Source organism: Phallusia mammillata, chromosome 7 (assembly GCF_965637545.1).
Source record: "Phallusia mammillata chromosome 7, kaPhaMamm4.hap1.1, whole genome shotgun sequence".
Taxonomy (NCBI): domain Eukaryota; kingdom Metazoa; phylum Chordata; class Ascidiacea; order Phlebobranchia; family Ascidiidae; genus Phallusia; species Phallusia mammillata.
This window is the reverse complement of record NC_137258.1, coordinates 17,330,224-17,341,377: the sequence shown is the minus strand read 5'-3', so window position 1 is coordinate 17,341,377 and position 11,154 is coordinate 17,330,224. Positions and strand designations below refer to the sequence as shown.

The window sequence follows — 11,154 nt, the reverse complement described above, 5'->3', positions numbered from 1 at the left end:
GAAGTTTCCGAAAAGAGTACAGTCGCGTGGTGGCATCAAAAAGCTAATGTTCAGTAACTTTAAACACGGCGTAGAGTTAACTGTTAAGCAACACCGCCCAATTAAACACAGGGATAAATTTGCACTACTACACTCATCTGTCTTCAAAAAGTTTTTTTAAGCTTTTAGGTAAAGTAAAATGTGTTTCGAATATAACATTATACAGACTTAGCTAGGCTTTTGCCTAAAACTTAGGATAATAGCACCAACAGTAAACGCATTATAAAGCACATTGTAAATGCAATACACCAAAACAACTTTAATACAAGTTTCAACTTACTTGCTGTTTGGAAAGTGGTTGTTTGGAAACTTTTAATCCGAAACTTTCATTCCAATATCCACCAATCAAAGTTTATGTATCACAAACAAATCCATTCCAAAAAACAACAACTAAATCACTTTGCTTAATCTGAAACAAGCAAGCGTTTTGCACAAACGAACCGGTACCTGAGCATGCAGTCCAATCAGCCGAAAACGCTTAAACTGAATTTGCTGCAGCGATCGCCTTAACAACAAGGCGTTGTTACGTCAGAATGAAGCTTTAGAACACTTTCATTCTTAACTGTTACAGTTTTGAAGGTTTTGTAAAACTTTTTCAAACTCATAACCTTTCGCTTTATATTTCAGTAACATTTCAAAGACAACATGAACATTAATTAAGAAAATCGCGCGTAAAGTAAACAAACAAGTTTTGGTTTGGTGACAACTTAAGCAAAGAACAATGGGTTCTTTGAATAAATAAACAACTATCGCCAATGATTATAAATTACTTGACTGCAAATAAACCTGTCATATAAGACAACAAAACCAAATATTCTCTTGCATGGCAAACATGTTAAAAAAACGAATTTCCTGTGAAGTCCCAAAATATTTATGGAACTGTGGATGCATTGTTACGTGCAAAAAAGTTGCATGTATTTTTTCTAAGATTGATTAATTTGTAAAATGCTGGGTTTCTAAAGAATTTTGTATGTAGCCAAAGAGGCAAGAGATATTCCGATACAGTTATTCCAATACAAGTGTAATTGTAAAGCGTACATTGAGAAGGTCTTTTTCATCAATGTGCTAAAAGTCATCACATTTTTGTCCTAAACACTAAACCATTTTTTGGATTGGATACGTCACTGCAGTCAGCCACCACACCCTCAAAACGAACAGGATATCCGCTTGCCATGTTCATAAATCAATAGCTTATGCGCGGTTGCATCATGACGGTGTAGCATTATTGCTTGTTTCTGCCCAAAAAAGATTGCTACTCAATGAACTTTTTAAACACTCGTAATAGTCCAAAGGGTATATATTGTGTTTAATACCAGGTGCAATATTAAGGGTGGCCGCAGGTTTAAAATAATGAAACTGGTGAAGCGATATGACATTTTTGCCAGCAAGCACCGTTGGAACGGACATCCATGAATGCCATGTGAGGTAATAAATAGCTCTTCGGATGTTTCACAGTGCGGCTATCTGCCTACGAAATCCGCTATACGAGGTTAACACGAGTATGCGTTTGCCAGATGTTACTTCTGTCTCGAACATACCTTCATTTGCTTCTTATTGCGCCAGCTGTTGGTGTTGAAAGCGGCTTTGTCTTTCTTGTTTAAATGGTAGTAATAGAATAATCACAGCTTTCTAAATAGTAGAAACAGATGTCGACACCGTTCATAGCGGTTAGCATGTCGTTTTTTTAAAGCTAGAAAATGTCAGAGGCTGTTTTTCAGGCGCAGAAAGTACGGTTTATAACTTGTTTAAGTTGATCGACGAAGTAGGCCAAACTTTGATCAAATGAGTTTTAAATCGATTTTAAAATCCCACAACATGCGTAGTGTCAATTGAACGCCTTTGTTGTGATTACCAGCAAATGTTATATGCATCGTGCGTGGCTGTTGTGAATAAACGTTTTAAGCGGCTATGCAACATGCGTTGGTGTTTGAACACGAGATCCTCCACGTTCAAATAGACAAAGCTATCATGCTGCGCAGTTACAAGCAGATACAAGCATTGCGTCGGCAACCGAAGTCGCAATCGAAAAGTGTTGTCTACAGCTGTGTGTGACGTAACATATGTTGCTCTTTATGACGCAGTCGTGACTCATCGTCTTGCAAGGCTTGTGATTGTGATAGTTTCGAAGAAGTTGTGTTGATATTATGTGGGAATATAAACCTTTCGAATTAATTGAATCATAACATTAATTGGAAGGTTAGTCTACTATCACTACGTTTTTTTAGATATTGCTGTTGAAAAGAACATAGTACAATTGTTTAACATTGTCAGTGTATTGATGAACAGATTTGTAGGTATGAGGGAAGAAATAAATCTCAGTGGCCCAGGTGCGTTTGGAAATACTTGTTGAACGTTTCAAAGTAACTAGATAATGGTAAAATTGTACATACTCTATTTGTAATTCGCAGAGGAAAGATTGAATTTTGAATTGGAGTGCATTGATCGCCATAATCTGCTGCGCAGATATCACCAAGCAGATCCGTAAGTACAAGACAGCTACGTTGCTATCGATTTTTTCCGCAAAATCTACACTTTTTAAACCTTCTTCGTTTATTTTAAAAACAAATTTGCATATCTTGGTTAAACGTCAGCAACCACAAAAATAAGTACTTTGGTTAACTTTGTATTTGAACTTAATATTGATTAACCCTAAAATCATGAACTGTACAACGTAAAGTACAAAAGGGGTTGGTTTTATCTGACGTTTGCTTGTGCAACTGTTTTAATGTTTTGAGGTCTATTTAAACATTACAAACTTTTTTGCACTTATTTTTGAAAAAGTTGTAATATTATATAGTTGTAATATATTTAAAGCACAATTATGTACAAACAAATGCTAAAATAGTTGCTTTGCTGTGCTGAAAGGTTAAAGAGGAACCCTGAACTGACTAGAAAGGCGCAAAAGCACGCTGAAAAACTACTCCGAAAGTGCAGCAGCACTCACAATGAAGACGGTTTCACAGTTTGTCACATCATCAACCGTTCTGTGTCAGGTAAGCCAAAATATGAACAACTTTGCGCAACCGTTTCCTAAAATATAAAACTTATCGTATTGTTTTGTCTTTTACAGCATCAGAAATTACTGATATGTGGTACTCCGAGATTTCCAGGGTGAACTTTTCAAATTTAACCCTCGACGATGTTACAGGTTAGTTAAAAAGCCATATCACAAGTTGCTAACATTAGCAAGATTTAGAATGTTGCACTAATTTACATATTGAATACACTGAGTTGTCATTGCCATTTTTCCTGCTGATTGAGCAATATTTGAACAAAAATAAAAGCTGTTTCGGGACCACAAAACTGATTAGGTTTCAACGAATTTACACCAAAACCATAAAAAAGCTGAGCAACACGCTCTTGTTGAATATATAATGTCAATCAAATATATGTTATACAAGAATAAACAAACAAAAATGAATCAGTTCAATGGATACGCAAAAAACGATTAATTTAAAATATTTTCAATTAGCATCAGTCATTTGTGACATACATAACACGCCGCCATTGAACATAGCAAGTGCAACGAAAACTGAAAAGTCAGCAACAGTTGTCTTTACGTCACAGTATATTACACGCATTATGACGTAACTGTGACAATGGGACTTGTAATTTGCGGCGGATGTATTTTGCATTGAAATTTTATCGTACGACTTTATTTCAACTCGTAGGTAAAGCAATTTTTTTTATTTTGTACCACTTAGGTCAATTAGGCAACAGGAAACGATAGATTATTTCGAAAAACGTTTCTTTGGGGAAAGGAAAGCCAACATGTGCAACAAAATTTCAACTATATTCAAACAAAAAACATTTGAAAGTTTTTTTTCATTTATGCCACAAGTCGAGTTCAAGACTCGGTGGTTTGGGTTGGGACACCAGTGCAGTCGAATGTGAAAACAAAACCGTTTAAAAATGGCTTAAGAAATAAGTCCGATACAGTATATACACGAAAAATAGGTTATTCGTTTAAAACGGCTTTTTTCACTGCAATAATTCTTTGTGAAGCAAAAAACTCGATGATTCAATTAAAAATCTGCGGATGAACTTGAAATTTGTTTTATAATTGTCATTTTTCCCACAGAGCGGTTCACGCAACTTGTATGGAAAGACACACAAGAGATTGGCGTCGGCCTAGCACGTGACCGCAATGATCACGTGTACGTCGTGGCGGCCTACTCCCCACCGGGAAACATCCCCCATCTTGTGAAATACAATCTGTGCCCTCCTTCATGACGTCATTACAGCATAAACACCAACTAAATTGTGTTTGTGTATAAAAGATGCCAAACTGCATGAATGCGTTTTCCGGTTATGCGTGTTCATGATGATATCAGAGCATTGTGTTTGTTATTTTATTTATTGTTGTTGTTTTTGCGACGTTTGCGTTTGTTATTTATTTAAGGACAAGTTTACATTTTAGCCATCGATTAGCCTGTGTTTATATTCCACCAACTTGGCCATAGCGGTTTATGTACTTTTTTCGATTGTGAAATTATTTTCAACTTATTTTGCGATTAATTGTGTTTAGGACCTAGCACTGGTTATGTGTACCCTTTAGACGGGTTAAGAAACGAGCCTAATGTATTCGGTTATGACGGCAAATGTTAAAAAATGATTTTAAATAATGTTGAAGTGTCACTGTAAATTGTTTCAAACAATTTTATCCAAATTTTTACTATTTGCAAAATGAATTAACCAACATTGACTACTAGAAGCTCAATGGTTTTGTAAAACACGTTATAAAGAAAAATAGTAAAAACGGCCATGCACTTGTTCTGTAAAACTATTTCCTTATGTCTCATAACGTCCTGCGTTAAATCGTACTGTACTGTAACTTGTATTTACAGAATATTCTGTTGTCTACTCAGTTTCTTCGTAATCCAACACCACGGCGAAATCTTCTTTAAATATATGCCATGTCTTCGGTTTATGTGGGTTGTCAATTTCCTCGCGTTTTATCGTTATGCTTGTTCCGTCCAAAAACGAAGTGTTCACCCAGAAGTAAAACGCGCAATGGTCGTAGCCAATTGGCAAGTTTCTCTAGAAAATAACAAAAAGTTAGGGAATGTTAGCTTCGGACAAGAGGACGAATTTAAATCTGAAACAAATGTTGTTGCCAGACATAATGTGTAAACGAGTATTGCTCTTCCAGTTTCATTATAAATAATCGGCGTTTCGACGTCCAATACGAGACGCCTTGGCACGGCTTGAAAAAAAAATATTATGTTTGAAAATCCTAATGTAGTAAAAACAATTAGAAGTCAAAAAATAAATGACTTTTTTAAATCTTTGAGTCTGTATCTTTTATACGAAATGACAGGTGAACACTGTTAAAGTTTAATATTAAAGACTGCTAAAATATATTTTTAGAAAATAGGCCACACAGAAACTGTAGATTGATTAGTTGTAGTTGTACTGGATGTGATTTATTTCAACGGTCAACATTACGTCATTTCACAACACGCTTGACACAAATCACGTATATTGCACATAGGCTTGTGCCACTTTCGTTATAGCAGCATTTCCTGTGATGTACGAATATGCTAATGTGCACTGCGACACACATAAACTTGTTTCAAGGTTCAGGTTTTGATTAAAATCAAGACATAAATTGTATGCTATTTTTGAATGCTTATTGCTATATACTTACCGCAGTTGATGTAAATCGAATCTTGACGTCACCGCAAAGAATTGGGCAATTTGTGACGTCACACACAACATGATTTTCGTTTGCGTCATAGCGAATCTAATAAGCACAAGAAAACGAAAGTGTAAAAATGATTTCGTTGTCTGAGACACTAAACGATGTTGTGCAATGGTCAAATTAGGTCGCGAAATACTTTTGCAATCATCTGTTTAAGAACTTATACTCTTTAATTATTTTTTTTTGTAGTTTGCATTTTTTGTATTGTTTTGCACAAGTTTTGCACACAACCTCTCACCTTGCAGTTATATTCTTCTGCAAATTTACACATAGTCACTTCTTTGCCATCCAACACAATATTCATTGATAAATCCGAGCCGTTACCACGACCAACACCTTTTAACAAAATTGCATTGGTAATATTTGCTACAATAACAAGTTGCTTTCGTTACCTCTTTCGATCATATATTTAAAGTAAAATTGCATTTTGAACCGAAATGATAGCGGCTTTTAATTTAGGCCAGATTCGTATTAGACCATAATGACACCCATGGTCAAAAACGTATTCGGAGATGACATCGGGGCCAGTTAAAAGTTAAAAAAGCGATTGTTGATCCTTTAAAAAGTAAAATCTGAATATCATAAGTCAAACCCACCAACGACTTTCACCCATTTTTGGCAAAAATTATTGGTCATGTTTTCATAGTACCAATGCGTCAAGATTGACTTAAAATTCAAACCTTCGATAGATTTTATAGTGATAGTCTTGAGTTGTATTTCTTTTCTAGGTGGAGGCAAGCCCCCAAACTCTTTTTTGATTCGCTCAAAGTATCCGACATATCGTATTTGTGAGGCCGTCTCAACTCCTTGAAAAGTCAATCCCACTTCCATATCTGTGCGGCGAGAGCCAAAGTGATGTAAAGCTTCCTGCAATAATGGACAAAAATCTAACATTTGTATCTTTCGTATGTTTGTGCAATATGTACAACCAATATTTTTTCTTGATCACAGTCAGGCATATTAGAGCAGTGAAGCAGGATTGAAGCAGCAAAAAGCATCAGCAAAAATAATCTAGCCGGCGGCGGGATTCAAAGCCAAGCTCTTCTACCTACCGAGCTACACAGACTCGAAAGGCATGCCCCCCGAAAGTACAATAACAAGCGCCGTTGTTTGTCTCGTGTACTGCATATTTCTGTATTTTGGTATAGTTTTTTTCGAACTTAGATCTAAAAGGTCTTTCTTTTATTACTTTTTGTAAGATTACGTCTTTTTAAGAAACTTAGTTTTACGCCCATACGTAATGGCTTTTGCAGCATCTTTCCGGATTATCCGAAACTTCCATGTTAGCAGTGACAAGAATGTGGCCAATTTTCTTCAAAACGCATTTAAAACAAGTTGGTTAATACAAGTCAAGAAACCAGGATCACCTTGGCATTGTCAAACTGCCCCGACTCGATAAGCCAAGCGCTGACGCAAGTTCCCGTTCTCCCCTTTCCTCCCTTGCAGTGGATCGCGATCACGTGGTTCTCGTCTGACGTCATCCACTTTTTGGCATCAGCAACAAACTTTAGTAGATCACTGCAGTGACAAAAATGCGAATAAAGCTCTGATCGGCTCTGTTGCGTCACTTTGTGGTGACTGAACATAAATATTAATTAGACCAATTTTTGTTGTTATTTTTATTAGAGTGATAAATATGATAGTTTTATTTGGCTGTTTTGGTTTCAAAGGCAAAAAGGTCAAGGCTAAAAGAATAAAACCTCAGGTCATCAGACAATAAATAGTAAAAATCAATCAATACCTAAATCGACTCAAACCTAAACAATATAATATTCATATATACACCAATTGACACTTAAATTTAGTCACATGCCCTTAAGATTGTGACTCGACAGGTATTTGAGAAGCTAAATGATACTTTATGTAAAATACATTGTATAACGTACGTGATTGTAGGAACATTGTGGTCATCGATCATCACACGACAAACTTGATCATCGAAGTAACTTGTGTCGTAACTTCGTTCACCTGCACGACAATTGACAAAATAACTAAGAATTACGCTATTTCAAAATGGATACTTTGCGAAACAGTGAGTATTGTGGCCTTTTACAAAAATGCGCTGATTTAAAGGAAAAACATCGAATTATTTGACCGAAACACTTATGGTTGTTACTGTAACTGCTCCCACCTATATTGGTGACTCTGCAACATTCAATAACACCGGCAATGTGCTGGTGTTATCCCATAATACTTCTTATGAGGTGATGTTCACTTACTGCACAGATTGTAGATTCGGTAATTTCCCTTGTGTTTTGTGTTGAAGAAGCGACTAACTTCTTTGATCGGATTTCGAAATACACTTTGCATTCCACTGCTGGGAAATGACATCGCTATTACCCGGTCAGTGACGTAGGTAAGGTCAAGGTCAAATCCGTCTTTCTGCAAAAAATGGTTTGGCAACGGATTTAAGCATGAGCTTAACAAGCTACATCGTTAGGTATAGTAAAAAAGGATATGTATAAAAAATATAAAATAAGTAAAACTAAAATAGTGTAATATTATTAAAACTGTACAAGGAATGCGGACGATATTGGACATTTGGGAAAATGCGTCATTATTAAAACTTACTCAAATATAAAAAAACTTTAATTGTGGACCAAGAAGTTGACAGAATCGTCGGCGCCTGACGTTTACACAAAAACAGATCCTGATTCGTAGTATGGTGTGAAAATATAATTGCAATTTCAAACCACTAAAATGTTAATTTACGAATTAACCTTGTATCTTCTCTTGTTTTGAGAAATTGTTTGTCGGCTTGATTTCTTCATTTGCCGTTGAGAGTAAAATATCCTTGCTACACGGATTATTCGCAATGCACGAGCAAGTTTGATCAACCTGAAAAATACACATAAATTACAAATAAAATGCACCTGGTAAATAACAAACAATATTACTGTACATAGATTTAATTTAAAAAACTACTAGGGCCTATAACCACCCTATGTGACTGTATACGAAGTAATGCATGGAGGTTCAGCCAAATTTGTATTTGTAATTTGTTGAAATTTGTTGCAGATAGTTTCGGTATATGTGTATGATTGCATCTGTTACCCTAACTAACTGAACACTTTTTTCTCTCGATAAACACCACTTTTCATTTGTCTTTATTCAAGCTGGACGTTTCTTTTAAACGTCCTTAAAAAATATTCTTGCGTTCATGGAATTGCTGTAAATAAAGCATCTGAGGGAAAACGGTTACATATGACCTATGTACTTCACAAAAAGAAACATAGCATTCAAGTCACAGTACGCCAGGCTCATTGAAGGCGCCATACCGAATCAGTCGGTCACCAAGCATTCGTCACCGTATAGCAAGGCGTTAGGCTAGAAAAATCTAGAGTGCAGTGGGTTTCGAACCCACGGTATAGGAGTCTTTCCGGGACATAGCATTTAAGCATTGAAAAATTGTTACGGCCTGTATGCCCAGCATTTGGCATGATGTGTTGCTTTTGCAAGGTAACATTGCCGAGACTTTCTTAACCACTCGGATAAAGGAGTCCAATGCAAACTTACTTTCCATAACCATTTTCGTCAGCTTCAGCCAAGATCTCGTCAAGCGCGGTATAAACGACGGTTACCACAAAAGTGCTCACCACAATCACGGCATCCGCAACCTCCCATGGGTTTCCGAAAAACTTTTTGAAACTAAAACAAAATGTAATGCAAAACGTAATAGTGACAACAAGTACAGTCAATATAATACGAGTACTATGCAAACCAATGGGTCCGTGAGATATTGCAAGAGGTTTTGTGAATGCAAATGAAGTTAAAGATTTTTAGATTTGTTTAAAGTAGTAGGGTCGGCAGACTTGATGAATTACAAAAAGGTCCGGTATTGCAAAACTGATTTAAGATTTAAGAACTTACCCGTATGCAAATATTCTGGCCAAGAGGTCCAACATAAAAATGCATGAGAGAGTTAAAGATATTCCGTCAAATACAAGTTGAGAGGTTTTTGTTTTGCTTGTTCCGATACTCAAGTCAATGATCAGAAGCAGTATGTCGAGAAGAATGAGAATAATTCCAACTGCTCTGATTGACAAGTGGTCGACAAAGGAACGAACTTTAAACTGCCATCGCCTGTTAAATGAAAAAAATATCTTATAAAACCACACAATCTTGTATACCGTCAGTGAATGTTTTCTAGCACAGGGTTTGCTTTTTTGTCAAAAAGTGTTAATTCTAGTAGACACAAGTATTAACAACCAACCTATAGCTTTTACAGTTTTCATGCACCTAAATTAGTTAAGTTTATATGTTCATTCTAGTAATGTTTAATAGCAAATTTAAACACATTTTTCAAAATTTAATGCACGGACAACTGCACCAAATGTTCTGCTGTGATCGAAGGCAAACGTAATTAAATCATTTGCTGAACATATCGTTCATTATTGTTTCCGATTTGGGCCTAAACGATGGTAGATTATAAATCGCAAAAGCATAAATAGGTTTGCTTGTTTTTCCGATTGGTGGCAACCAAACTTACAGAGTGAAAATGTTCACATGGAAGGGATGAAGTTTATAACAAAGACCCCAGACATCTCGCAATAACACGTGTTACCACCAGGAGATGAAATATCGGCGTAAGCAACTAATATAGGAACAAAATACGGGGTAAATCTTACTCCAACTCATTTTGTGGTTCCTGGTTTTCCCTCCCACTATCCAGTCCATCTTCATTCCACCACAATTCTGAAATCTCGGGCAACGTCACCGGCACAGACTGCTTCGAGGCTATGGGTCCTGTTGTCGTTTCTATTTCTCTGCTTTCCTCAATATTCTCGCTCCAACTAACCTTCTTCGATCGTTTTGAGCCCCTAGGGGGTGCTGGGGGCGGTGCATCTCCGTTGCTAGGCAACTGTGCATCCCCATTTGGTGCCCCCAAGTCCAATCCAAAATCATCAGCCATTGGTTCTCACTCTAAGGCTCGGAACCTCAGAAAGTAAATGAGACTGCGCAACGAGCCCTTTAAACCCGCGTTAATGATTAAAGTCTTACGAGTCCAATACCACCAGGTACCGGCGCCCATGTACCACGTGACTTTACGCGAGCACTGGAATCTGAACCCCTTTTGGTGTTTGCATTTAACGGTGTTTGTTTTTGTTGCATTGCGATTGTTTGACCGTCAATGTAGTTCGTGTAGGTAATCAGGGTGTTTACGCCACACTTAGCTTTATACTCGCTGCGACGTAAATTGGTTAAACTCGCATTTGAAACTCCAAATTTCTTTAGTATCATACAAGAGTGGCCTAACTATTTGAAAGGGTATATAGTTCTGCAATTCTTTACATCCAAGGGTATACTAACCCTTAAGAATCACGTGATCGTCACATGTAAACATTATAGGCTGAGCATAAAAGTACCAATAAGGCCAATATTTGAGTAGCTTAAAATGGTGCCCGGCATAG

At 36.7% G+C, this 11,154-nt stretch overlaps 2 protein-coding genes across 2 annotated transcripts; one reads left to right on the top strand and one right to left on the bottom strand.

The window, feature by feature from the left end:
* The first annotated feature begins 2,191 nt into the window (after positions 1–2,191).
* On the top strand, positions 2,192–4,969 carry LOC145238966 (Golgi-associated plant pathogenesis-related protein 1-like). The gene is made up of 5 exons (XM_080102261.1): positions 2,192–2,366; positions 2,448–2,520; positions 2,905–3,032; positions 3,110–3,187; positions 4,121–4,969. The coding sequence occupies exons 1-5, from the start codon at positions 2,318–2,320 to the stop codon at positions 4,270–4,272; spliced, it is 480 nt and encodes a 159-aa protein (XP_079958387.1). The 5' UTR covers positions 2,192–2,317; the 3' UTR covers positions 4,273–4,969.
* LOC145238965 (phosphatidylinositol 3,4,5-trisphosphate 3-phosphatase TPTE2-like) lies at positions 3,393–10,923 on the bottom strand. Its single transcript, XM_080102260.1, has 11 exons — positions 10,372–10,923; positions 9,614–9,826; positions 9,260–9,391; positions 8,464–8,581; positions 7,963–8,125; positions 7,630–7,711; positions 7,111–7,261; positions 6,424–6,610; positions 5,982–6,079; positions 5,690–5,785; positions 3,393–5,079 (listed from the first exon to the last, which is right to left on the bottom strand). The coding sequence occupies exons 1-11, from the start codon at positions 10,653–10,655 to the stop codon at positions 4,900–4,902; spliced, it is 1,704 nt and encodes a 567-aa protein (XP_079958386.1). The 5' UTR covers positions 10,656–10,923; the 3' UTR covers positions 3,393–4,899.
* Between the last annotated feature and the right edge of the window lie 231 nt (positions 10,924–11,154).